We start from the raw sequence: 26,211 nt of genomic DNA, 5'->3' as shown, positions 1-26,211 counted from the left end.
AAAAAAAAAAAAAAAAAACACACACACATAGGTAAGGTGCGGGAGCCAATGCCAGCATATTGGGCTTAATGAATAAACAACCCGAACGGATGGCCAGTCCATTGCATGACAACACAGAAGAACAAATAAACATTCACACTCTCATCTACATGGACAGTTTAGTGTCTCCAGTGTCAAATGTACCACCCATGGTACACCCTGCTACATATTTTCTGTCAGATATGCTACAATTTTTTTATTCGCTGTGTTATCGCAAATTTACATTCCAGCAGCTTTATCATGTTTTGATTTCAATCTTGCCACCTCTTACTCAATGGATAATTTCTTTTTAAATCTGGGTTTTCACTGCCTTTGACGTTTCATTGGAACCCACAGGACCTTGAGGTCTTAAAGCCATAAAAACGATTCCTGTTACAAAGTATGTTTTGCTGTTATTATTACGTCAGTAATACATTAAATTAACAATGGGGTGTAGCAATGTTGAGAGAAATTACTAATTTACAGAGATCCTAACCCTAAGCATGACTGACTACACACTTCAATGAACTACAAATAGCAGCGCCATGTTTTCCTGTTCCATCTACAGAATGACTGAGGCATATGGGTAATGTAGTTTAAAACGTTTAGTAAATAAATGAAATAAATAGTATCTTTATTAAACAAAGGCATGTCTAAATATGTTCATTGTGCAAACCTCAATGACATATTTTAGAGGCAGGCTGAAATTTGTTATTTTACTGTGAGCACTTTTTAAAACGCCTTTATACCACCTTTCCAAGACTGAAAACTTTGTCCAACATTATTTAGTAAACATAGCATAAATAGTTAGACTTGATTTACAGTCATTTGAACATTACAGCCTTTTTTGCTCTTTCAGGGAGCGCTATGGGCCCCTGGGGTGTAAGGACAGTAAAACATGTGCATAAACATACACATATATTATCTTACATACATACATGCATAAATGCAGCCTTAATCATGGACAACGAACTGTGCTGAATCACATTTATGTATGAATTATCTATTTTCTCTTTCCAATAACCCCGCTTCTGTCTGGAAAGGGCTTAGATAGATCACAAACTGCAAACCTAAAGCCCCCCACTCTGCTAATAACTTCTACTGTCGCTTTGAAAAAACATTGGATACCATCCCCTGCGACACCAGCCATCAGCTTCACCTCCTCCACCACAATAGCAGCTGAGGTCACTTCATAGATGCCCAATTCAACGGCACCCTCCCTCTCCTTTCCCACTAGAAGAACGACTCTCTATATCCCAGAGAGACGTTAATAAAGTCTTCAAGAGACTTAAACCTGATCAGCTGTCTCCAGTGTTTACAGACATGTTTAACACCACACTGGAATCTGCCATGTTCCAGCCTGCTTTAAGACCTCCACCATCATCCCTTAATGACTACAGACTGGTCGCTCAAGGCATCTGTGGTAATGAAGGCTTTGAGCACCTGGTGATGTCCTATCTTAAATCCATCAGATAAATTTCACCTCTGCTTTTAACACAATCATCCCTGCTCAGCTACAGGACAAACTCTCTCAACTGAGTGTGCCTGATTCCCTCTGCAGGTGGATTACAGACTTTCTGACTGACAGAAGGCAGCATGTGTGACTAGGACAACATGTCTCTGACTCCAGGACCATCATGTTCCCCCAAGACTGTGTTCTGTCTCCTCTACTCTTCTCACCTCCAGTCACCAGTCCTTCAAAATATTTAAGTTTGCAGATGACACCACCCTCATCGAGCTCATCTCTGAAGGGGATGAGATTGCCTACAGGTGTGATATTGACCATCTGGTGTCCTGGTGCAGTCAGAACAATCTGGAGCTCAATGCTGTAAAAACAATGGAAATGGTAGTAGACTTAAGGAAGAACCCACCTCCATACACCCCCATCATACTGCGTGACTCCCCTGTCAATACTGTGGACTCTTTCCACTTCCTGGGAACTATCACCCAGGACCTCAAGTGGGCACTGAACATTAACTCTCTGATCAACAAAGCTCATCAGCGGATGTACTTCTTGCGGCAGTTGAAGAAGTTTCACCTGCCGAAGACAACAATGGTGCACTTCTACACTTCCATCATCAAATCCATACTCATCTCCTCCCTCACCATCTGATGCGCTGCCAAAGATAAAAGTAGACTGAACCATGTCATTCGCTCTGCTGAGAAGGTCAAGCCTGAGAAGGCTGCAATTTGCCATCTCTTTAGGACCCGTACAATTCCTGGATTCTAAAGCGGGGAGTGAAGATTTTGGCTGATCTCTCTCACCCTGGACACAAACTTTTTGAGGCACTCCCTTCAGACAGGAGACTGCGGTCCATCAAGACTAAAACCTCACGCCACAAAAACAGTTTCTTTCCATAGCCAAATGGCCTCATCAGCACTGTTTCACACACATTACATTGATCGCAGACTTCTCAGTCTGCTATGTTGTATATTTTTCAAAGTTATATTTATATGAATTTATTATTATTGTTGTGCACCTGTGCACCAGGACAAATTCCTTGTACGTGTTGTTGTACTTTACAATAAAAGCTGATTCTGAAGAAGATGTCCACTAGCTCTCAACGCTCACTTCGCCTGCAGCGTCAAGTCTTCTGAGGTATTATAGTTCAATCCCTTCCGTGTATATATTTTCATGCACCCTCATAATGCGATTATAATTTAATTTGGGCAATATTGCAAATAAGCTTTTCCTCATGTAAACGCAAAACTTTTATATTCCATTACACTCCTAAGCAATCATAAACGCTGTTTTGTGTGTGTGTGTGTGTGTTTGTGTTTGTAATTAAAGTCCGCGTGAACCGGAAGTTGCAAACGACTTTTCTCCAGTGTTGTGACGTATTTCCCAGTGAAAAGGAATATTGAACAGAGGGCAGGGTTTTACTCTAGCGCTCCTCCTCTCCATCTCTCGCTCATAGCAGACTAAAGGCTTGTTCGGCTTGAACCGGCGCTGCACAGACCGATCGGTGAATGACATCAAAGTACCGCGAGAGCGAATAGAAAGTAGACGGCTCCTTATGCTTTCGAATTGCTCTCGCGGTACTTTGATGTCATAGACCGATCGGTCTGTGCAGCGCCGGTTCAAGTCGAACAAGCCTTAACGGTTTGAGGGGAGTGGTTAAGCGTTTCCCAAACCAAGCCGTCAAACATACGTCATCAGGGAAGGTCCTCCAACGCAGAGGGGAGGGGCATTTTCATATTTTGATTTAAGATTGCGGAGCCAAAAAAAAAATTTTGTGTGGATTGACTTGCATGGATGAATTGTTCACCACAAAACGATCAATTTAGGCAAATTAAATATGGTCAAATTTGATTTCATGTGGACTTTAACATGCATGTAAACACTTGAAGAGAGAAAACCTGATAAAATGCTTTAGTTTTCTTCCTGTTATTTTTTTAAATGTATACCAAAAGTATAACATAAAGAAAATAAAAGCGTTTGATCTGTTTTCTCATTTTCTCTTTCTCTCTTCATTATCCCCTCATTAAGCTGTACTCTTCACACTCCAGACCAGTGGGTGGCAGAACGGCACTCTTTAAGTTGGTTTCACAAACCGGCAAAAACGCGCTCTGAACAACAGCTGATTCAAAACAAAAGATTTGAACCTTCAGGAAACAGTTTTTAAACGATCACTATTTACAAGTGTAGAGATGCATTCAGACCAGCAGGAAGAACAGAAACCTGTAAAAACTGAGTTTATTGAAGATTACTGTGAGAAACCTGTAAAAATGGAGTTTATTGAAGATTACAGTGAGAACAGGAGTGATCCTGATCAAGAACCCCTCAGAGTGAAGCTTGAAGAGACTGAAGAACAGATAGGTTGGTGATTATTCTTGATTCTTCATTAATGATGCTGTGAAACAAAAAGTTATACATCTTAAGCAGTTCTTTAATGGTTAGCCAGTCAACATCCATTCGTCATACAGGTATTCTGACATAAATGTGTGTGGAAAAATCCCTAAACAAAAGAATGTGACGTTAAACATTATTTTTTACAACAACATAAGGTTGTTTAAATAGCCTAACAGATTTTGTGAGAACAGCTTTGAACTATTCAATGAATGTCTTCCTACAAATGCAATATGGTACAATACAACAAAACAACATAGCAAACCATTTCTGTTATTTTTTCAGTCTTTGAACTTGAACTTTTACTTGTATGGTGTTAATAAGTGTTTAGGCCCGTTCACAACAAGAATGCTAACTAATATTGTAACGACTGAGACAATCAGATACATAACTTTGTTACATTTAACAAATAATCTTTAAAGCCCACTGTGATGATGGGCTAGGTCAATTACATAATCACTAGAGTACCAGTCTAATGCTATTCTGAATTTACTTGGTGTGTTGAGTCCAGGAATAAGTTATTGCATAGTGTGTGTTGACAAAAATGAGGAGGGACAGTACCAACATCAAGTGTGCAATGTGTTAGTGTTGAAAGATAATAGAGAGGCATTGTTTGCTTTAAATTATTTCTTTATTGTGTGAGTTTACAGTTTACAGCACATGTTAGCCTAGATCTTACCTGTTTGATCCAATGTTTTAGAGGTGGGTTCGGGTAGTGCGCATATCCGGAATGTACCATTTTACAAAATGGAGGGAAACATGAGTGCTATGAGGTGTTAATGTTTAATGTAAGTGTTTTGTGGTGTTATGTTATGCATGTTTGTATTGTGGTTACTATATGTCAGAAATGAGTTCATGAACAGTAGTTATGTTATTTATGTATTGTTAGCTGTGGAAGTTTGTGAGGAGTGTTACGGGCAAAGGTCCTACCCCGTGATAATGGTTTGTCCCACTAGAGTTTGGGTGGGAAAACTGTATATTTAAACAATGGATTGAGCAGGAGGTTGTTGTTGCATCCTGTGAAAGCTATGTACATGTTTGAACATGTTTGAGGTGAGACATGCTGTCAATTTTGGTGGATGCACCACTAGGCATTGTTTAGTGCCAGTTTTGCTGCTCACAGCATTTTTTCTTTTGTTTGTAGCATCATTGTATGTATGATACCATAAGTGTTTTTTTGTTTGTTTGTTTTGTTGTGTGCTTTTTGCACTTTGAGGACTGCTCCTTGTACAATGCAGCTTCTGAAATAAATCACAACTGCCATTTTGAAAATCACTCCCTTGTACTGAGCCTTCCTAACTTCTCCCAGGCCTCTTGGCAATTCTCTTCATGACAACCACTTTTAGTAATTAAAAACATCCCCTCAAAAGAGATAAGAGAGCAGAAATGGCCTCAGTCACCAAGGAGACCATCAGATAAGATGGTTTTATTGCTGCAAAAAATGTTATGTGGTAAAAACAGAGACCATACTAGGACAGAACTTTCCCTATATTCATTTGTACTGATCTATAAATTAACATGCATTCCAGGACATTGTGTGTGATATTGTTATGTCTTGTATAGTGCATCTTGAATTTGTATTATTTCACTCATGCTTTATGAGAGAACTACTAGTTAATGTAACCCCACCTTAGAGGTGGGTGATATGGCAAATAATATCTTATGATGATTTTTTTTTTTTTTAAGAAAATCATGATTTTATCATGATTCTTGTTTTGCATATTGGTTTTACTATTGTGCAAGTGACTAAGCAATACATCATAACTAATGTCCCTATTTTAAAAACAAAGCTTTACAGAGTCATAAAATATAAAATAAAAAGGGTGGCTGACATTTAGGCCAAAGTGGCAAAGATTTTAAGAAAGAATTTTTATTAAAAAAAAGCGTTAAAGTACGAAGTGAGAGGAAGCTAAATTTCAGTGAGGTTGTCAAAAATAGGCCTAGTAATTGTTTATAGGCCCACCAATGTTTTAAAAAAATATTGAATGATTTACTGAAAATTAAAACTTTTTAACTTTCATTTTAGGCCTGATGGAAGAGATTAAGGAGAGTGAAGAACTGGATGAAGCGGAGGAGGAACATCGTGTCAAAACTGAAGAAAAATCTTTGAGTTGCTCACAGACCGGAAGTAAACTTGTAGTGAGAAGAGCCATCAAAAATTTCACTTTCTCTCAGTGTGGACAAAGCTTCCCATACAAACAAAGTCTTAAAGATCACATGACAGTTTATGGTGAAGAGAAGCCGCACACATGTGATCAGTGTGGGAAGAGTTTTTCACAAGGATACCTTAAGAGACACATGAAAATCCACACCGGAGAGAAGCCGCACACATGTGATCAGTGTGGGAAGAGTTTCACATTTAAAGGAGCCCTTAATCGTCACGTGAAAATCCACACTGGAGAGAAGCCACACACATGTGATCAGTGTGGAAAGAGTTTTACACTAAAAGGAACGCTTAATGATCACATGAAAATCCACACTGGAGACAAGCCGCACACATGTGATCAGTGTGGGAAGAGTTTCACACTAAAAGGACCGCTTAAGGATCACATGAAAATCCACACTGGAGAAAAGTCGCACAATTGTGATCAGTGTGGGAAGAGTTTTACACTAAAAGTAACGCTTAAGAAACACATGAAAATCCACACTGGAGAGAAGCCGCACACATGTGATCTGTGTGGGAAGAGTTTCACACTAAAAGTAAACCTTAAGAGACACATGATAATCCACAATGAAGAGAAGCCGCACATATGTGGTCAATGTGGGAAGAGTTTCAGACAAACAGGAAACCTTAAGTTTCACATGAAAATCCACACTGGAGAGAAGCCGCTCACATGTGATCTGTGTGGGAAGAGTTTCTCACAAACAGGACATCTTAAGAATCACATGAAAATCCACACTGGAGAGAAGCCGCACACATGTGATCAGTGTGGGAAGAGTTTCACACAAACAGGACATCTTAATTATCACATGAAAACCCACACCAGAGAGAAGCCGCACACATGCTATCAGTGTAGGAACAGTTTCAGAAGTGTTCGAGCTTTGAAATTACATCTGTGTTCTCATTCTGGAGAAAGAAGCACAAGAAAGTTGAAACAAAGGGGAAGCTTTACACGTGTTCTGCTTGTGAAAAAAGTTTTACACGACTAAGCGCTTTTAAAGGGGACCTATTATGCAAAATTCACTTTTGTATGGTGTTTGGACATAAATGTGTGTTGGCAGTGTGTGTACACAACCACCCTACAGTGATAAAAATCCACTCACTCCTTTTTTTTAATCTCCATAAATCAAAAGCAGTCTCTCCAAATGACCCATTTTCAGAATGTGGCTTTAGTGACATCACTAAAGCCACAGGCCCCGCCCACGAGTGTTGACTGACATACCGTTATAAATTAGACCCGCCCTGATCGAGTTCACCGCGAGTTGTACACATCAGCCATTGCTGCAGCAATGCACTCACGAGAAGCGTCGAAGCATCTCCCAAGCGTTGATCTTGTTGTAGCTGGATGTACCGTATTTTTCGGACTATAAGTCGCTCCGGAGTATAAGTCGCATCAGTCAAAAAAATGCGTCATGAAGAGGAAAAAAACATATATAAGTCGCACTGGACTATAAGTCGCATTTATTTAGAAATTTATTTCACAAAATCCAAGACCAAGAACAGACATTTAATATGGAAAGGCAAGTTATTCAACTACATAGTAGCACACATAACAACAGGCTGAGTAGGTATCCGGTATGTTACCGCAACACATTAACAGTTATTCAGCTACACAATAGCATAAAGAACATATACCTGGGAGGCTGAATAGGCTAAATTAACATAAACCAGCGAGTCCAACAAGCAAATTACCAGTAAACAAGTTCACCAAGCTCCCGCGATCTCATTCCACATCACTGAATCCATTGAATTTTCTTCATCCTTGGGTGTGGCTTCTGAACAACTCCGCCATAGAGCGCCCTCTCGCGGCTGTAGACGGTAATGTTTTCATCTCAGTCTGAATTAATTTTGATATATAAGTCGCAGGACCAGTCAAACTATGAAAAAAAGTGCGACTTATAGTCCGAAAAATACGGTATTCATTCACATAGCTCTCTCTATTTACTCTTGAAATCTACCAGCCACTGAAGACGAGGTGGATTAATTTTGTTTTGAAAGAAAATGCTCCCTCAACTCTACAGAAATTTATGTAAGTTACTTATGCACTTCTTATACTGTTTACTCAGCTCTAACAGTGATTTTCTGAAGAAAAACTGATGCTTCATCTTTTGTGTGACATACAGTAAACTTTATTAAACACATCAGTATATTTTGTGTCATCATTCAGACAATTAGATCGTCAGACGGAGTCCTACAGCAGGCTTGCGTTAATAGTGTATACAAGCAATGCCAAATAGGTTATAATCGTAATTAAACTAAACTATACTTTTTCCAACTCCATACAGCATTCTCTGACTCTGTAGGCATTTTTATGGTTGAAATGAACACCATTACTGTGACTGTCTGATTTATTATGACTGCCGCTAGCATAGCTAGCGAAAGCGGTCATATAGGGATTGTCAAAGTTTTTTTTTTTTTTTTTTTCGTCATTACTGAATTTTTCGTCAACGATACCAGGGACACCGAAACACCGGGGAACATGAAATTTGGTGGCCATGTAGCCCCACTAGACTTTTACGGAAAAATTTCGTTTGGTCCCCGGGGGCCACAAACAAACAATACAAACAAACGCAAGCATGCACACACACTGACATCCACACGCACAAACACACACACAAACACACACACACGCGCACACACATGTACGCACGCATACATACACGCACAGACACACCCACACACACACAGACACACACATACACAAACACACACACATACACAAACATACACACAGACAGACATGCACATACTACTACTTTTTTTAGGTATCAGCCATATACCCGATTTACCAATACCCAATGTGTTATGCTTGGGCAGTATACTAATGAGGTGGGTGGGACATGTTTCATGCCATGTTAGATCACATCCTGAGAGTCTACGCTTTCAGAAAATATATAGGCCTAGTTTATATAGTTGAATCAGTTTTCTCTTCATGGTACAGACCAAAATGTATTATGTGTACACTTTCTTCACCTAAATCCATAAAATCCCATTCATTTCAATGGGACATTTACTTAAGTGTTCTACTAGGTACAGTGGGAATGAGTTTAATTTTGTTAACATTGATTTTTTTAAAACTCTGGGACCAGGGCTACAAGATAAAACCACTTTTTTGGGGAAAAAATGTTTTTTTATTTCAGTAAAACACAACAAACCCATGCCAAAGTCAGATAACTGACTTTTACCATCAACAGGCACCTCAGCCGTTTGGTAGAGGTTTGTATAAATTGAATGGGACGGTCCTTTGAAAAAAAAACACAGATTTTTCATACTTAGTATGTATAAGTATAAGTATATATACTATTTTGATCCCGTGAGGGAAATTTGGTCTCTGCATTTATCCCAATCCGTGAATTAGTGAAACACACTCAGCACATTTTTGTGGAAAGCCAGTGCAGGCCTGAGCGGCGGTCATATTTTGTACCGCCATGCGGTACATCTAGTTATTATCATTTTCCCTGTTCTAGCTCTGATCGCGGGATTCACGGCTGCTTCGGCTCCGCCCCTGTGACGTGAACCAGCAGCTCATTAGCATTTAAAGGAGAAGCACTAAAACAGTGCATTTTTCACAGACCCAAAAAATGATGATTTAAACGTGCTGTAAATAAAATTCTGTTGGGTATTTTGAGCTAAAACTTCACATACACATCAGAGAATTATTTTACATCTTGTGAAAAGGGGCATAATAGGTCCCCTTTAAAGGAGAACTCCGGTCAATTTTAACATTGAGCTCATTTTTAGTACATTTGGAGTGCTGTCAATACAGAGAACAACGACAAAAATTGCTGTTGCCTACACCGAGTTATTCTATTTTTAAAATTTGCACCCTGTTGACTTCAATGGGGCAAGTTTTAAACCTGCTTTTAGCCTCTTAAGGCCTCATTATACTTCTGCGTCGGACATACGCCGGAGCCTATACGCCGTAGGCAACGTGTTGGTTTTAATTTATACTTCTGTGTCGTTGTCCGCGTTGACGCGCACCTGGGGAGCATGAAACCCCGAGGGAGGGGTTCTGGCAGACCAATCACAGCGCTTGTGTCCGCGTAGAATTGACGCGTTGTTACATTTTTGGAGAGGTGCACGTCAGGGTACGCCGAAGGGTACGCGCGCTACACACAGCCTACGACGTAGCTACGGCGGCAGTTCGACGCAGAAGTATAAAACAGGCTTTAACATCCTTCATGTGTCATTACAAGTGCACAGGTCATGTGAGTGATTCCTTCAGAGTGAACATGAGTGAATCTGACTGCAGTAGATGTGAAAGATATGTATAAAAATTATGTTATTTAAGCCAGCGCAAATACCCGTGTTTACATCCTGTTTTCAGTTGAAGCCCAAAGTAGTCGATTGCCGAGTTCACGCGCATAGGTTTAGTTACCTATGATCACGCGTGTGAACTCGGCAATCAATTCAGAGAATTCACATTGGAGAAAAACCTTTCAAGTTTTCACATTGTGACAAGAGATTTAGTCCACCAGGACAACTGAAAATACAGAGCATCCACACTGAAGAGAAGCCATTTCATCCTCCTCCAAGTGAAAAAAAAAATAATAATAAAGTTTTCCTTATTCTTCTTCAGAATTATTAAGCATATGTAACATATTTAAAACTTGTCAAATTCATGTGATAAAATACAAATAACACAAAATACACATTTATCAAAAAAAAAATACTCTTGATATAAGGTAAAATATTACAAAATTATGAATGTAGTTATTGCTCTAACACACAATGTCAAGCAGTAAGAGTTGTTTCTTCCACAAGATCCTGTCCTAACTAGCCAAAACTAATTACCAAAAAATCATACTAAATTTTATAGTAAACTAGTTTAATTTTCAAGACCAATGGTTTCAAGTTTGAGATTTACTCAAAGTTACTCCCAGAAGAGCAATATCTAATTAGTTGTATTCCTATATATCATTAGCTTTAGGATATAACTTGAATTAATATATTTTATTATGATTTTTGTTTTGTCCTTTTCCCCCCTAAATTTAAATTTTTTTCTCTTTTTTTAAAAAAAGGATCCCCCGCACACTATTCGTACTTGCAAGTAAGTATCAAAAAATCTTTATTAACAACGTTTCGGTCTCACGACCCTCATCAGGCATTAGGTCGTGAGACCGAAACGTTGCTAATAAAGATTTTGTGATGCTTGCAAATATGGATAGTGTGCGGGAGATCCTTGTTTTTTGTTAATTTCTTGACCTAATTTTTTTTTTTTCCACACACCTATCACCCGCAGGTGTGCGATTGTGTTTGCTTTTTGATTGCCTCTTTAATGAAAAAAAAGTATTTTTTTTTTACATGTACAAATGTTTGTGTGCTCAAGTGTATTCCGGGAAGCTGGCATGTGTATTTGAATTTTTTTTATTCATTATTTTATTAATATTAATGATCTTTCCCTATAATTAATTATGTACTTTCCTAATAAGGCAGAGAAAGGTTCAATTGGCTAGGAGCCTGGGCTATGTAGCAGAGATATAGAGAGGGAGAGAGCCTCCCCTCAGCGCACACTCTCATATTCTCCTGACTATGTGACTGTGAGCCTTTCTTGCAAGAAATAAACCATTATAATCATTGATTGAAAATGTGTCTCTTATTCAGAATTGTTTATTGTTTATTTGCCACAACAATTTGGTGTAAGAAGTGGGATTCCTTGGATGTGCCTTTTGGAACTGAGAGCGGACGGTGTTTGGCCACCTGGACTTAGCAGTTCCAGCCCTACCTAGTAAATTGAGAGAACTGGGTAAGAGACAAACATAAATTGTTCTTAGAAAAAAATATGAATTGGGGGAAATTGAGAGATTAAACCATGCTGATGACCTGAGTCTGTGGTGGAGTAGTGAGTTTGATGTGTGTTGCAGCAAAAACAATAACTAACAAAAACAGCATCACAGCATAAGAGACATCAGGATTCAAATTGTTCTTAAAAGATATTTATTCTTGCAAGAATGTTCCCAGTCCATCTACAGTCCAGCTGCAGGCGGAGTGAGACTCAGAGCAGAGGTTGACCAGCTTCTTTATAGTCTTCTTTTCAAAAGCTATCTCTGTTACCCACCCCAAACACAAGGAACAAAGGAACCCCCCTTGACCCCTCCCCAGCTCAGGAATCTTATCACCTCTGAAGTCTCACACACACCCTTCCAGCTGTATCAGCATCATAAAAGAAACTCAACCAAAGGGAAGGACCCTGTACTGGTAAGTCTTTCCTCCAAAGGTGAATCTAAGGAACTCCTGTGTCACCGTAAAACCTGAATATGGAAATATGCATCCTTCAGGTCTACTGTCACGAACCAGTCCCCCACACGAATTTGAGATATGATAGCTTTTAGCGTCAACATCTTGAATTTCCCTTTGTAAAGGGAGAAATTCAGCTGGCAGAGGTCTAGTATAGGTTGCAGACCACCACCCTTGCTCGACTTCCTTTGAAGGAACCTCTTCTATTGCTCCCTTGTGGAGAAGGGACGAAATCTCCTGCTGTAGTACAGAAGCCTCTGAGGTGCTGACTACAGTCGGAAAAACCCCGTTGAAGCAAGGGGGGGGTAGCAACAGAACTGAAGCATGTAGCCAAGCCAAACTGTGTGGAGGATCCAAGACGATACCCCTGCCAGACGCTTCCATTCTTGAAAGAAATGTGATAGAGGAAGCGGAGTGTTGCAATGCAGAGGACATACCTGTGTTAGGGTGTCAAGCTGAATCTTGTGGGGCGGCGTGGTCGACCGTGAAGGAGAGCACCTGGCGTCCTGACGCACAGTGGGAGGTACCACTGCCTGGATCGGTACCGCAGGGTCTGCCTGCTCCTGAAGAAAACTGAATGTGTCTCGGAGGATGCGATCTAGGATCTCCAGGATACGTCAAGCGTTACAATAGTAATTATTTAGTTTTTCTTCGTTTCTGATGTCGCAATACATCATACTTTCATGAAATCATGCAACATACTCTACCTTGTCTGTGGACATTGTTCATTCCAAAGCCGGTGCTGGATAAACAGTGAGCGAGCGTGCTGCGGGCGGCGAAATTATTTACGACAGCGGTAATGGACAATTCCGCTTCCAACCTGTAGGGCGACCACAGAGGAAAAGTTCCATAGTGTTGCTTTAATTCAATCATATCAATAGTTCCTTTCAAGTAATTTATTAGTATAAACACTAGTGGTGTCAATCGATTAAAAAATTTTAATCAGATTAATGTGTGTGTTTTGTGATCAAAACACTTATCGCAAAATTGAGCATACACCACTTATCTTGTTTAACGCAGTTGTTTTGTCATCATTTGCTATATCCAGCAAAGTGAACAATCAGACTGAAGTATGATTCTCACAAAACTGTTTTTTCTGCATGCTTTCTCCAAAAGTACAGAAAATAACTAAATGATATAAGAAGACCATATAATTCATACTTTGCACACCAAAGTACCCATAAAAAAATATTACAGAAAATATATAGTATGTGTAGCCTACAGACTACAGAGCAACAACAAAGAAATTGCACTCTTCAGAAACGATCACAGAATATGACAGAGCTCCTGTTTTAAAGCAAAACACAGACTGGAATGAACAGTTCACTAAAAACGCAACCCAAGTCTCTATTCTCTCTGGTGTATTTAGCCCGATAACTGGATCACTGAAAACTTTCCCAAAGTTAAACGGCTTAAAACGGTCTGATCACAAACAGAGAATGGAAATCCGGTTAGAATAAAAATGTCCTCCTACTGAGGTTACAAGTGCTTGTAGATGATCTAACTCCTGACCTCTAAGATCATCTAACTGCGTTACGTAAATTACGTTAATGTTGCAGTATCATGTAGGCTACTTCTGTAATTTATTTGCGTTAATTGTCAATTTTTTTTATTTCTGCAGATCTGCTCCTCCTGTCACACAGCACTTCATTTTAAATGAAGCTCCTCCTACAACAGTTGCCCAATAAATGCTGGAATATTCCCATCAGCCTACGACTGAAGAAGATTGAGTTTGTGAAAGATTGAGAACGAGTGATCCAGAATCCTGCAGAATGAAACCTGAAGATACTGATTAACAAAGAGGTTGGTGTTAATTCTTTATTCTTCATGATCCAAATATACTGCATGTGACCCTGGACCACAAAACCAGTCACAAGGATATATATATATTTTTTTAAATTGAGATTTATACATCATAAAAGCTGAATAAATAAGCTTTCCATTGATGTATGGTTTGATAGGATTAGACAATATTTGGCTGAGATACAACTATTTGTAAATCTGGAATCTGCTGTGCAAAAATATTTAAACATTGAGAAAATCACTTTGGCCATTATGTTCACGATTGTGCTGCATTCACTCACAAAAAAATATATAGTTTTATATATTTACAGTAGTGCTGCACGATTAATCATACCGCAATCGCGATGTCAAGTCTTCGTGATTTTATGACGCAAAATGCTATGAAATAAACAAATTAGGTCTGTTAACGCAATTAATGCAGCATCTGTTCATTTTTGTCAGCCTTTGGCTAGAGTTACATGATCCCGCTCTTATTCATGCAAATGCTTTTAAACCATTCATGCATGACAAGACAAAAACGAGCGAGCCGCCTGTGAATGTCCTGACTGACACACAGAAAAGACTCGCGCTAGTATCGTGCGTGCGCACAAGACAGCACGCCAAAATACAGATCTCTTTTGCGCTTTAACGAACATAAACACTCACAAATATGCCAAAATGTCTTTTTGTCAAGTATCTTCATAACATAAGAGCAGTCTTATGATGAACGTAAAGAGTTGTGACTCGTGAGAGAATGAGGCGGGTGAAATCCGCGTATCTGTCAGCAACGGCTGGTCTTAAAGGGACAGTACACAATAACCACTAATTATCTCTGTCTTAAAGTTAATCAAAGAACAAAGGGAATAGAGAAAAACACTCACTGCTCTTGACTAAAGAACTTCTGTAACTTTAATAAGGATTAATCTATATATAATTTGTTTATATTTTTATTCAGACATCAATGGCTTATTGATCATTATAGGTGTTATCAATCATTTAGTTGCTGCTGCTAGTTTGAGTCGAGAAATACACATTTCAGCATTATCACAAATTTTTGTGTGCATTTTCCTTGAGAACCAAGCAAGTTGAATCATGAAACCATTTGTTATATCGCAATCGCATATTGAAATCGCAATATTGACCTCAATAATTGCAATATGACATTTTCCCAAAATCGGTGCAGCCCTAATTTACAGGTAGGAAATTTACAAAATATCTTCATGGAACATGATCTTTACTTAATATCCTAATGATTTTTGGCATAAAAGAAAAATCAATAACTATGACCCATACAATGTATGGTTTTGTGTCCAGGGTCACATATGTTCTAGATCTAAAGTGGAATCTTCAGTGCATAATCAGAATGGCTCTCTGAGTTCAAAAGCAAACAGCGCTGTAATTCAGGTTGTGATTTCCACTACAGCCGATACAACTTTTTTTTTACAAATAGTGCAACAGTACAACTACAAATAGGAAAAAGAGGCTACAATTTGCACGAGCTCACCAAAATTGGACAGTTGAAGACTGGAAAAATGTTGCCTGGTCTGATGAGTCTCGATTTCTGTTGAGACATTCAGATGGTAGAGTCAGAATTTGGCGTAAACAGAATGAGAACATGGACCATCATGCCTTGTTACCACTGTGCAGGCTGGTGGTGGTGGTGTAATGGTGTGGGGGATGCTTTCTTGGCACACTTTAGGCCCCTTAGTGCCAATTGGGCATCGTTTAAATGCCACGGCCTACCTGAGCATTGTTTCTGACCATGTCCATCCCTTTATGACCACCATGTACCCATCCTCTGATGGCTACATCCAGCAGGATAATGCACCATGTCACAAAGCTCGAATCATTTCAAATTGGTTTCTTGAACATGATAATGAGTTCACTGTACTAAAATGGCCCCCACAGTCACCAGATCTCAACCCAATAGAGCATCTTTGGGATGTGGTGGAACGGGAGCTTCGTGCCCTGGATGTGCATCCCACAAATCTCCATCAACTGCAAGATGCTATCCTATCAATATGGGCCAACATTTCTAAAGAATGCTTTCAGCACCTTGTTGAATCAATGCCATGTAGAATTAAGGCAGTTCTGAAGGTGAAAGGGGGTCAAACACATTAGTATGGTGTTCCTAATAATCCTTTAGGTGAGTGTATAATCTCCATTCTGCTTTCTGTTTTTATTTGTGTACACTGCACACACACTGCTTGGTATATATTTTTTTTTTTGTATAATTAATTAATCAAAATTAATCAAAATGATCATAATTTTGCAAAGCATTTAACTTCTTTCTGCTATTACATCTTTAATGTCCTTTCCCTTCACATTTCTGTCTTGGACTTTTCTTTCTTCTTAAAATATGATCTTTTTATCTTTAATTAATAATTTAATTTTTATCTTTTATCTCCAACTTGATGTAGGTGGAAGAGAAACACCATCCTGTCAAAACTGGAGAAATCTTCAAGTTGCTCACTGAATAGAAGAGCTAGAGAATATTTCCCCTGGCCTCAGTTTGGAAAGAGTTTCTCATACAAAAAGTCTTAAACCTCACATTGAGAATTCATACTAGAGGAAGCGGCTCACATGTGATCATTGCGGGAAGATTTTTTCACGAGCAAACTTGCTTAAATTACATCTCCATTCTCATTCTGGAGAAATGCCATTTAACTGTGGTCAATGCTGCAAAACATTTCTTAGAGCAGAATCTTTGAAGATGCACCGAAAAGTTCATATAAAGCAAAAGCTTCACATGTGTTCTCTGTGTGGAAAGAGTTTTTCATGGATGGATTCTTTAAAAATACACCAGAAAAGACACAATGGTGTGAAGGATCACATGTGCTTTGATTGTGGGAAGACCTTTACCAGACGTGACACATTGACAGAGCACCAAAGAATTCATACTGGAGAAAAAGTTTTTCACAAATGTATTCATTTTAAAATACACCAGAAAAGTCACAGCGGTGTAAAGGATCATATGTACTTTGATTCTGGAAATACTTTTACTACTGCTGCTTGTACTGAATCGGCACCAGAGAATTCACACAGGAGAAAAACTTTACAAGTGTTCACACTGTGACAAGAGATTCAGAGATCGCTACACCGTCATGCTAAAAACAGCTGTTTGAAATCAAAGTAGTTCATGTTCAGATAACACTTGAGCAATAAAAGCTCTCTTTCATTTAAATCTATCCCAACCAGTCTCATAAAAACATCAATATTATAAGTAGTTACAGTGAACAAAGTTCATCTTTAAGACCAGCGGATTAAATAAATATTTCTAAAGACATTTTCTGCAGTAAAATTGAGACAAATCCAAGGTGTCCTTCCGTTTGAACTAAAGCTGGATGTAATTATTGTGGAAAAAGTTTCATGGACTTAATGTCTCAATTCATCGGTGTTCTCACTCTGGTCTTTCATCTGATTTTTGTAGTTGCTTCACTAATTAATTGATTAATTTATTGTTTTATCATCAACTTGAAGGGGTTGGATTCTGGAATGCACTACCGCTTCAAAGTATATGAGTGATTATAATCAAGGTATTAATCAATATGTTTCCTTCTAAATATTAAATGAGTTGAATGACTTATCTGGAGATTTTATTTTGTTATAGAAGTTACCTGTGTGATTACTGAAATGTTCTTTTCATGTATTCTTTAATGTCTGTAACAGTGATTGTTCATTTAGCCCGGCTTCCAGAAATGAAATATGGACTTGTTTTGTGTTTGAGAAAGGTCTTCAACGTGTTAAAACACACAGGGGTCATTGAAGCCGATAGTTTAAGGGACTGTTACGAGCCCATTAAATTAATTAAAATGGAACATCATAACATATAAAGACCACAGAGATTCAGTGACGGTGCATAAATTATTTATTTATAAATAATTTAAATGATAGATAATTTGTCATAAACAAAGCATGGTGGTAAAAAAAAACACAAAAACAGACAGAAAGAAAACCCTGCGCACACATATCTACCGGAGAAATATCACTTGCCTACCTCCCGTTCGAAAATCAAAGACAATATTCTCCGTGAGTCTTCCGGGTTCTCTAACTGCTGCCCTAACTAAACCTAAACTAAATAACGTGAAAACCCAACACCAATTACCACCAGCTTTAAAATAATGTTATAAACTAAATCTAACAAACATGAGTTCCACGCCAGGAACGTGCTTATAGGAAACACGATCATCGGTTCGACACGGGGAAACTCCATGAAGAGGCATAACGAGCCAAACACACGGGACACCTCGGAGCTCCGCTCCGTCTGCCACCTGAAGCGAAAATGGAAGTGAGAGTCAGAAAGAGAGAGCGGATGGCAACAAAGGCATTTTAAAGCAGTTGCGCCGCCTACAATCAGCAATCGGCGAGACGTCACGTGACCTATAGAGGAAACAAACACAACGCACAAAACAGCACAAACACTGTTCCCATTTTGCTTGGCAGCGTAACAGGGACTATTTCTTTGTTAAAGCCTTACTTTCCATTTAGACTAAAGTGTAGCTCTCCTTGAGAGAAATAACTTGTTATCTTGATGTTTTAAGATGAGACTCCTGTTTATAGTTAGAGCCTGGTCAAATCCAACCTTGGAAAAGCTGTGTGTCGGTGTGTTAGTCTTCTTGCTTACAGGTTAAGGAACCACTGGCATTATTGGAGATTGACTGAGTTGTTGTTTGGGACATGCTGGCATAGTCCCAAACTACTGGCATAGTCCCAGCAACCCAAATCTGTGAACTGGAAGGTCACGAAGTGCCTAACTTCAGGGTCCGAGTGTCAGCTGCATAATCAATGGAGATAGGCCTCAGTCTATCTGTTTATGTGTGGAAAATTACTATGTTTATCTATTTCTTAGTCAATGAGAAACTGCAACCTGAAGCAATGACGTAGCTTAGACCTTGGTGAAGGGTTTAACTGCTGTGATCTTTGTAACTGTAAGCAGGGCAGCCTACGAACTCCTGTGTGAATCTTGAAGCTGACTTCTGCTGTAAAACTATCTTCAGTAAAACTTCTCTTCAATTTTTTATAATTCTGACTCCGGGTCTTCTTTCAAACATCTGGTCCATGGGTCCTAAACTGTTAACCCCAAACAAACCGATTTTACTTTTGTTAAATCTTTTGTTTACTTTTGTTTTGAGTTTAACAAAACTCTCATAATTTTTTGTAATATCTGAAAGGCATGAAGCACCATGATTGTTGTCTCAACCCCAGGTTTTTTTTTTTTTTTTTCAGGTACAATGCTACTTATGCCCATTTTCTGTTGTCTCCTGACTGGAATAAAGGTTTAAAAATCATTGCCAGTTTCACAAACAAATTGAAAAAAGGTAAAGGGATAGTTCACTCTAAAATAAAAGGTATCTCATTTTTTACTCACCCTGGTGTTGTTCCAATGCCCTATGTTCTTCTTTCTTTTTCAGACCACAAAAGGAGAAATTTTGAAAAGCGTCCTGCACGCACTCCCCCATATAATACCGGGGAATAGCGACCAGGCTCGAACTTTACAAAAAGGATACAAAAGTATCATGAGATGAGACAATGAGATGCACACCGTATATAGAAAGTGTTCAGGGGTCATACTATTGGGTTTTACGAGAAAGAAACCGTATTATTTAATCAACTAGTCTGACAAAAAAAAAAAAAAAAAAAACTTTATGAAAAGCCAAAAATCTCAAAATTGGCAGATGTATGAAAAACACTGTTTTTGCCTGTAGTATCTCCCCTGTTGTTCAGGGGTTTGGCTTGGCCCCTTAGTTCCAGTGAAAGGAACTCTTAATGCTTCAACATACCAAGACATTTTGGACAATTTTATGCTCCCAACAGTTTGGAGATGGACCCTTCTCGTTCCAACATGACTGTGCACCAGTGCACAAAGCAAGGTCCATAAAGACAGATGAGCGAGTTTGGTGTGGAGGAACTGGACTGGCCTGCAGTACTGACCTCAACCCGATAGAACAGCTTTTGGATGAATTGGAGCAAACCAAGCCTTCTCGTCCAACATCAGTGCCGACAAATGCATTTCTAAAAGACTGGTCAAAAATTCCCATACACTCCTAAACCTTGTGGAAAACCTTCCCAGAAGAGTTGAAGCTGTTATAGCTGCAAAGGGTGGGCCAACTCCATATTAAACACTACAGATTAAGAATGGGATGTCATTAAAAGTTAATGTTTATGAAAAGGCAGACATCCCAAAACTTTTGGCAAAATAGTGTATCTCTAGATCGGGGGGCCAACCCTGCTCCTGTAGGGCCACCTTCTGTAGACTCCAGTTCAACCTGCTCCAACACTGGACCTGTTATACATTTAACACCTTTATTTGCTGCTTCAAGTGTGTTTGATTATGGTTTGAGCTGAACTCTGGATGGTTGCCCTCAAGGAGCAGGAGTTATAGACCTCCGATCCAGATATAGAGACGTCTGAATAATATGGTGAACTAATACGACATCTTATTGAACTAAGCCAGTGAATAATTAAGTTTTTGCTGTTTAATCTCTGAACATATTTAGTCAGATGTTTGTTTTAAGTGAAAACTGTCTGATTTTGTACATCAGTTATTGAATACCAGTGGTTCAAACTCTTTCAGCCTGTTGGATCGAATGCATGATGCATCTCCTTTGTAAAATATAGTACATTCATAATACTTTTTTTTTTTTTTTTACATTTTTAAGATTTTCACAGTATATGTATTTTCAGTGGCTCATTGTGTGTATTGTTTTCTCTCTTCTCTTCTGGTTAGCATGGCCTTTATACCCCAGTTGTAACTTATATGGGAACACAAGACATCTGCCTTATTTAATGGCCATTTAAACATAAATCTGTAGTATGATGAAATAAAAGTGTTTAAGCAAGATATTGACTCTGCAAGTTTAATGCAGATATTTCATATTATATTATATTTTTCTAGTTAGGCTACCAATTATTATGGTTATGAGTATGGAACCACATTCGTTTTTAACAGCTCTCTCTCTCTCTCTCTCTCTCTCTCTCTCTGTTATATTTTAGGCCTTCAAAACCTTCTCAACAATCACTTTTAATAACATACTTGGCTCTTCCACATGAACATGTCGAATAAAAATACACCTCACAGAGAGGTGTCTCTCTCATCCCAAGTAGGCTACTCCTTGACCGAGCTCAGTTTTGGAAGGAAAAGGGGTGTTCGTGAAGCCAGCAGAGGGCGCAGCTCATCCTGTGTCTGTGCAGGTCTTAAGGCTTTATAATGATGATGAGGAAGATATTGTAGCCTAAAGTTAAAAAAAACTATAAACTGCAGCCTAAGCTTCAGGTCCAGACTCTCCTTCGCCATTAGAAATCACAGAGTGTTTTCTGAAGAAAGCAGGGGTCTTACCGTTAATTTTACAACATTAATGTTGTGTTTATTGTCACCTGGTCCAACTTTGAAGTTGTTTTGGAAACTGTTCCGCGAACTGGGGAGGACAATGTTTCACGCGATCGTCTTCTGTTTGTGCTCGTGGCGTCTGGCCGGTAAGTTATAATGTGTTTTCGAGATTTCAGCTATTTTGTTTTTAGTACCTGTACCTGTATTTAGTCTGTAGACTAAATGTTTACTAAATACGTGGGATGATTTACATGCGCCGTTAATGTGATGATAAATAATTAATAATAATTATTAATAAAAAAAAGCATTAATAATTAATGTTGCTGGCAGATCAGTCAATTAACTGAAGAGACATTTTGAGACATTTAAGAAGGTTTCAATGAGTCTGTTTAAACATCACTTAAAAGCAATCCTATTTATAAAAATATTACAGCTTCTATCAGCTACATTATTGTTCTCACTAAGATGTTCATTTGCCCATTTGAAATAGTATCAAATCTACTTCAACAAAACAGTTTGTTATTGTAGAGACATTCAGGCTTGAAGACTTTTGTAGGCATGAACAATAAACAGCTGAACAGAGACTTTGTGAAGATGAACAGAACTGACTTTCCTTTGGTTTCTGTTCCTGTCTGTTTTCCAGGTGTGTTTGGCACTGAGTATGTGTCTGTGATGGAGGGAGATCCAGTCACTCTAAATATTGATTTTACTGGAATACAGAGAGATGATAAGATAAGGCTGAAGTTCGGACCTAAAGACGTGCTCAAAACTGAACTGAAGACAGGGGAGAATCAGAGCACTTTAACTCATGGTATTATTAATGAGAGATTCAGAGACAGACTGAAGCTGGATCATCAGACTGGATCTCTGACCATCACAAACACCAGAACCACAGATTCTGGACTCTATAAAGTAACCACCATGAAGAAACAGACTCAATTAAACATGTTTAATATTACTGTCTATGGTGAGTTAACAGTTACTTGCCCTGTTGACATATTCATCTTTAACATTGTAAATATTATGAAATGATAGATGATGACATACAGTACATATTAATTTGTGAACTTTTGTCATAAACTCCATTTTAAATATGAACATGGCAAATATCTGACAAATATCACAGCTCTTTTATTTATTGGATTTTGAATTATTTTTCAATAATTTCAGCTCATCTGCCTGTTCCTATCATCATCATAGACTGTCCATCATCATCCTCATCAGGATCATCAGTGTCTAATTGTTCACTGGTGTGTTCAGTGTTGAATGTGAGTCATGTGACTCTCTCCTGGTACAAAGGAATCAGTGTATTGTCCAGCATCAGTGTGTCTGATCTCAGCATCAGTCTCTCTCTACCTCTGGATTGTCTGGATGATTCATACAGCTGTGTGCTGAACAATACCAACAGAAACCAGACGACACATCTGGACATCAGTGGACTCTGTCCGACACATTCAGGTACAGCAATGACACTATAGATTTTACTTTTTTTTCACAAATTGAAACATATTTCTGTTTTCTAAAGTTTTTTTTTTTCTCTCTCACAAGACTGTCACTGCTGTGGTTTTACTGAAGCTGTGATCCGATTGGCTCTCTCTGCTCTGGTGGGCGTGGCTACTGTTGCTGTTCTGGTTTATGAATTCAGATCCAGAAGTCTTCAACAGAAGAAGAGAGAGCAAACACCATCAAGCTCTGATTAATCAGATACTCAGGAAAGTGGAGATTTTCTTGAACAACTGCTTTGAGTAAATACATTATCCTCTTGAGTAAATATAATTTATTAATAAATGTAATTTCAGTAATTATGAATACATTTTATTCCATTACAAAAACTATTCCTTTAAAATAAATTGTGTTCTCTTCATTATACAAATTGCACAAAGCAGCTTTACATACAAATAGTGCCTTACCCAATGTGATTAATATGACATTCAATAAATATGATTTTTGTTTTGTATTCCTTTGTATTATTGTAAGATAATTCTTGTTGCAGGGATCATGTGAAAGAATCAGTGAGAAAATGATTAGAATAACAAGATATAGCAGAGAGTTTTAATAAAGCAAACTGATCAATGTTTTATCATCACATTTGTATTGTGCAACTTCACTTCGATCAGAGTGAAACAAACACTCTCTGCTCTCTCGTATAGCTCTGGAAAATCAGGCTCATTCTAGTGAATCGGTTTGTTTGTAATGGTTAGAGAGTCAGACTATTAACCCTTTAAGCAAGCACCTAACCCCTATTTGCTTGCCGGGCACCACTGCAAAAATGAAAAAATTAACAAATTCTGAGTATGGGTTACCATATCTTCACATAATACTTTCAAATAAACAGGTTGCAAAACATGAAGCGAAACATGTATGTAGTACTAAAAACTTTTAATTTTTTTTCTGTATATCCTCAACTCAGTTACTCAAACCCTTATAATCATACATTATAAAGTCAGATAGTTATTGCTATGCACATTTATCTTTGGAATGTATTTTTACTTAACCTTGTTTATTTAGCAGACATTTTTTATCTACAACAGTGGTTCCCAAATGTTTTGCCTTTCTAGTGTTTGACACCTCTCAAGCACCCCCACCACCAATACAAATATTCACTGTATATTAGTGTGGCGAGCAGGACGAGGCCGAGGGCCGTGAGAGAGCGGCACGAGGCCGGTGGCGTGATATGAGCGACACCTGCGCGACACACCGGTCTCGTATCTCTCAAGAGGAGTGGAACTTAGCATAAAGGAGGAGCGACGACAGTGAAGAGCGGGAGAGGACAGGCCTGAACTTGTGTTGTGTTTTGTTTTGTTTTATTGTGACAGCAGTTGTCTGTGAGGAGCTGTCTTTTACTTTCGTTTTGTATTTGTTTTATTTTTATCATTAAATATGTTTGAATGTTCGCCGATTCCCGCCTCCTTCTTCCCATAACATCTGAACTGCGTTACACTGGTGCCGAAACCCGGTCTATTTCTCTTGATCAGCACATCTCCATTGGGGTTCTCTGTTCCTGCCTCTTCACCCCGTTCATTATCTGCTGAATCCATTTGATCAGGTTTCTTTATTCCCCGCCTTGTCGGTGCACATCTCCACAGAAGATGTCGGCGTATGGCTCACCCCTACTGTCCCATGATTTCTTTAAAGTGCTAGTTTTTGACCAGGTGTCCATTTTGATGAATGTATTAATTAAAAAAAAAAAAGAAAAAAAAAAAGAATTCTCACTAGCGCCTAATTTGAAAAGGGCAGGGCTAGTTGTGACGCAGACGTGCTTGTAAAATGAAATGTAATAGTGAGTGATTTACAGCTTGTAATGTAATTTCGCAATACAACTTTGACATGTGAAGTTTACCTAGTTTAAATACGTTAAAAAAACATTAAAGATACAATATTTCAGCCATTACATTCTCTTACACGGGGTGCACGCAGGAACCGCTGATCTAGAAAATACAACAGATAGGCCACTCACTGTGAAATAAATAAATAAAATAAAACACACATGACTTGGATTCAACTATTACATGAAAATAAGTAGGCTATTAGAGAGAGAATCACTATAGTGATACACATTCCAGCTTTAAAAATGTGTCAAACATTAATCTCATCATGGCTGCTGGTGTTTCTGTAAAACACACTGTTAGACAGTTCTAATAAGAATTGACCACTAGAATAGAAACTTGAGAAGCTGAGAAGAAAAACAAATGACCACAGTCATGGACACAAAAATAATGTGTGAAGTTTAGACAGCTCTTCCGTTTATGTTCCTCCCTTCTCTTAGTTTGATATTTATCTCTCATCATCACAACTATTGACTAGGCTATATATGACTATATGCACATTTTGAAATTCACGTCTGTTGAAGCCCATGATTCACAGATGTTTGGCCTCATCAAGTCTCTCCATTGTGAAATTCATCACCAATTTCATTTAGTGTTTCGCTGCTCTTCACAAACCATAATGAAACTCCACAGAGCAACTAAACCACCAACATCAGCTGCATCAGTCAGTGAATCACTATATCAAAAGCTTTTCAGCAAGAGATGATCGAGTTTAATACAACAATCTGAAGGCTTTACATCAACCAAAGATGCATTTTGTGCAAGTGATCAATAAAGAAGAACGAGAAGAATGAGAGAGAAGAACTGTTTGTGTAGAAACACTTTATCCTTTAAACACACTGCGGTTTAATGCACTTCTGCTAAATGCTTATAAGCAGTCCTTCACTAAGCTGTCAGGAGCTAAAAGTGTCAAAAAATAATCCGTTAGTTCTGCTTTTTTACATGTGAACGTGTGTTTGTGACATTAACATTTTCTTCTGGAATAGTCAGGATTATTGAAAAATAATCTAAACATCTGCATTAACTAGAGACAAAGGGATTCTGACTAAAGGTCAAAAGGTCAGACATCACACAAAGTTAATCTTCATGGTGTATTAAATGCATTTTATCAGGGGTTTATGACCAATATATATGGTGTTTTCTCTGTTCTCTTCTGGTTGGTTACTGAACAGCCTGTTCGCCCCTGCTGGTAGATGTTGTAACTACACGTATCTGGGAACACAAAGCATCTTTCTTCTTTGATGACCAAACATAAATCTGTAGTTTGATGAAATAAAAGTATTTGCAAGTAACATATAAAATGGCAAATATCTCATCATATTATATTTTACCAGTAACTGATACTTTTGGGGGTGGTGTTGTACAGCAACACATGACTCTTCTGATGATGATGACATTTCTTTGGCTCCCCCTTTTGACTGATTATGAAAACACATTCTGTTTTGACCGCCCTCTGATACCAATAGTATCCAGCTGCAGACCCACAGCACCAGCAGTTTCAGAAACACAG

At 38.5% G+C, this 26,211-nt stretch overlaps 2 protein-coding genes across 2 annotated transcripts; both read left to right on the top strand.

The window, feature by feature from the left end:
• Nucleotides 1-3,669: 3,669 nt before the first annotated feature.
• LOC311084650 (uncharacterized protein) lies at nt 3,670-8,311 on the top strand (the record flags this gene model as incomplete). Its single annotated transcript, XM_084116833.1, has 2 exons — nt 3,670-3,838; nt 5,895-8,311. 2 exons carry the CDS (start codon nt 3,670-3,672, stop codon nt 7,016-7,018), a joined length of 1,293 nt encoding a protein of 430 aa, XP_083972959.1. The 3' UTR covers nt 7,019-8,311.
• Nucleotides 8,312-21,415: 13,104 nt separating this feature from the next.
• LOC311084117 (uncharacterized protein) lies at nt 21,416-23,298 on the top strand. Its single transcript, XM_084115970.1, has 4 exons — nt 21,416-21,521; nt 22,019-22,342; nt 22,546-22,833; nt 22,924-23,298. Exons 1-4 carry the CDS (start codon nt 21,476-21,478, stop codon nt 23,073-23,075), a joined length of 810 nt encoding a protein of 269 aa, XP_083972096.1. The 5' UTR covers nt 21,416-21,475; the 3' UTR covers nt 23,076-23,298.
• The last annotated feature ends 2,913 nt before the right edge of the window (nt 23,299-26,211 follow it).

Source organism: Abramis brama, assembly GCF_963993115.1.
Source record: "Abramis brama genome assembly, chromosome: 6".
Lineage (NCBI taxonomy): Eukaryota > Metazoa > Chordata > Actinopteri > Cypriniformes > Leuciscidae > Abramis > Abramis brama.
Note: the sequence above shows the minus strand (reverse complement) of the source record. Positions and strands in the feature narration are given on the sequence as shown.

Excerpts from the sequence above, each read along its gene's own strand:
- LOC311084117 (XM_084115970.1), top strand. The coding sequence starts at position 21,476 with ATGTTTCACGCGATCGTCTTCTGTTTGTGCTCGTGGCGTCTGGCCG. Across the intron at positions 21,522-22,018 it reads GTGCTCGTGGCGTCTGGCCG|GTGTGTTTGGCACTGAGTAT; the intron begins GTAAGTTATAAT and ends TCTGTTTTCCAG. Across the intron at positions 22,343-22,545 it reads GTTTAATATTACTGTCTATG|CTCATCTGCCTGTTCCTATC; the intron begins GTGAGTTAACAG and ends CAATAATTTCAG.